Source organism: Mirounga leonina, unplaced genomic scaffold (genome assembly GCF_011800145.1).
Source record: "Mirounga leonina isolate KUSES-001 unplaced genomic scaffold, KU_Mleo_1.0 Mir_129, whole genome shotgun sequence".
In the NCBI taxonomy this organism is placed as follows: domain Eukaryota; kingdom Metazoa; phylum Chordata; class Mammalia; order Carnivora; family Phocidae; genus Mirounga; species Mirounga leonina.
In genome coordinates, this window is record NW_023270323.1 from 47,405,516 (window position 1) to 47,407,422 (window position 1,907).

At 68.5% G+C, this 1,907-nt stretch overlaps 1 protein-coding gene across 1 annotated transcript in view; it reads right to left on the bottom strand.

Moving 5' to 3' along the window:
- Positions 1-1,253, bottom strand: part of LIMCH1 (LIM and calponin homology domains 1) — a 324,230-nt gene extending 322,977 nt beyond the window's left edge. The window contains exon 1 of the mRNA XM_035005588.1: positions 1,087-1,253. Within this exon, the coding sequence (XP_034861479.1) occupies positions 1,087-1,182 (96 nt within the window). The 5' untranslated portion in view covers positions 1,183-1,253. The remainder of the gene's footprint in view (positions 1-1,086) is intronic.
- Between the last annotated feature and the right edge of the window lie 654 nt (positions 1,254-1,907).

Sequence of the window (1,907 nt, forward strand, 5' to 3'; positions counted from 1 at the left end):
GGGGGGGGGCTCACCAAGTGACAGCCTGAGTACTAACAGGCTTCACCATTGCTGGGCCAATGACTTAACGGTGCATTTCTTCCTCTGAACTATGGGCAAGGAGGGCTGCCTGTCCCTGAGGAAAAGGGTCAAATTCGCCTTCCGCTAAGCCTCAAGAAAGGCCCTCTGGGCGAAATAGAGGCTCCTGCACGGATCACAGGGGGTCACCTTTCCCCCTTCGCGCCCTCCAAGCGTCCTGATCCCCGGCAGACGCGTCATTTGGGGAGCGCAGAACCACCAAGCTGCATCTATCTACAGATAGACATCGAGAATCAGGATCACCCAGCGAGTGCTTCCTGGACTGAGCCGAGAGCTCCAGTGATTTCCCTGGCCTGCCACCGAGTCATTTAAGAAGTGAAACATGCCAGCGGGGCCGGGGACCCGGCACCTGGGAGCCCGCCCCGCCGCCTCCGCCATGGAGTGGGGGCTGCCAATGGCTGGGCAGCGGCTATGCGGATGGCGCGCTCGCAGGTGGGTCTTGCAGGCTCCCCGGCCCTGTGCGCTGGGCCAGCCTCACACCTGACCCGCTGCCAGGAATACAGCCAGAAGCTCTGGTGGGTACGCGCTTCCGTGGACACACTGCCAACTCCGCTCGGGAAGAGCGGGGGGGGGGGGGGTCAAAAGGCGGAAGGTAGGACGGGGAGCAGGACCCCCCCAAATGCGGTGGCCGCAGCACTCTGGGTCTCGCGCTTCCTGCGCCTTTGCGGCGCTTCTGCGGGCACTGCGCTTCCCTTGGCCCCGCGTGGAAGCGGCGGGAGCTGAGATTTGCGCGGCTGGCGAGCAGGAGGGATGCAGGCGCAGGAGAGCGCTTCGTGCCCCCCACGCGCACTGCGAGACTGCGGCGTCCCTCACTCCCGCCCACCCTCGCCCGAGACCCGCGCCAGGGCGCCAGGGCAGCGCAGCTCGCCCGACGAGGCCCGGGCGGGTGACTCGGAGCAGCTGGCCAAAGAAAGTGGGGGGGAGGCGAGGCTGGACCTGTCGTCCGTGTGCGCGGGTCGGTGGCTTCGGGCGCCCCTGCAAGGCCTCCCTCCAGCCAGGGGCACCTACCTCGATCCACTTCTGCGCCTCCGAAAAAGCAGGCTCGGGGGGCGGCTCCGGCTGCAGAGGCTGAAGAGCTTCCAGACCCAGAGCGGGACAAGCCATTTGCGAAGCCCCGCGTGCACTCGAGCGCTGGGCCGCCGGGATGAGCACGGCCGCCGCCGCCGCCGCCGCCGCAGGAGCGCGCTCCCCGCCCCTTCCCGCCCGCCCGCTCTCCCCTCCCCTGCCCGCCCCGCCCCCGCCCGGCGCAGGTCTCGGAGGAGAGCGGCGCGCCGCCGGAGGACGCCGCGGCAACTGTTCCCTGCGCCGCCCGGTCTCCGCCGCGCCCCGAGTCCCGGCGGGAGCGAGCGTGGAGGCGCCGGGAGCTCCCTCTCTCCGCACTTTCTCTGGCCGCTCCGCATCCCCCCCCGGGGGGGGGAGGATCTCAGCTACCGACTAAAAATAACCGCGAGCGAGCACTGGGTGTCTCCCTCCCTGCCCGCAGCGGGGCCTGGAGAGGGACTCGGCCAGCCGCCCCGCACGTCCCCGCGCCGGGCCCGCTGCGGACGGGCGAGCGGGTCGGCTGACGCCTGGGAGACGCGCGCCCACCGCGGCGTACACAGCCCCGGGGGAGCCGGCGGGGCCGCGGCGGGGCCTCGCCGCACCTGCCGGCCTCCCGGCCGCAGAACTGTGGGCAAGAGGTGCAGGCCTGGCCCCGGCGCCACGCAGTGTTCAGTCACCCGATTCTTTTTCTTTTGTAAGAAAAAAGAAAAAAAGAAAAACCACCCTTATAAGCCTTTTTCTCTTCAAGCTCTGTATGACCCAGTCCTTTGATTCATTCAACCCATATT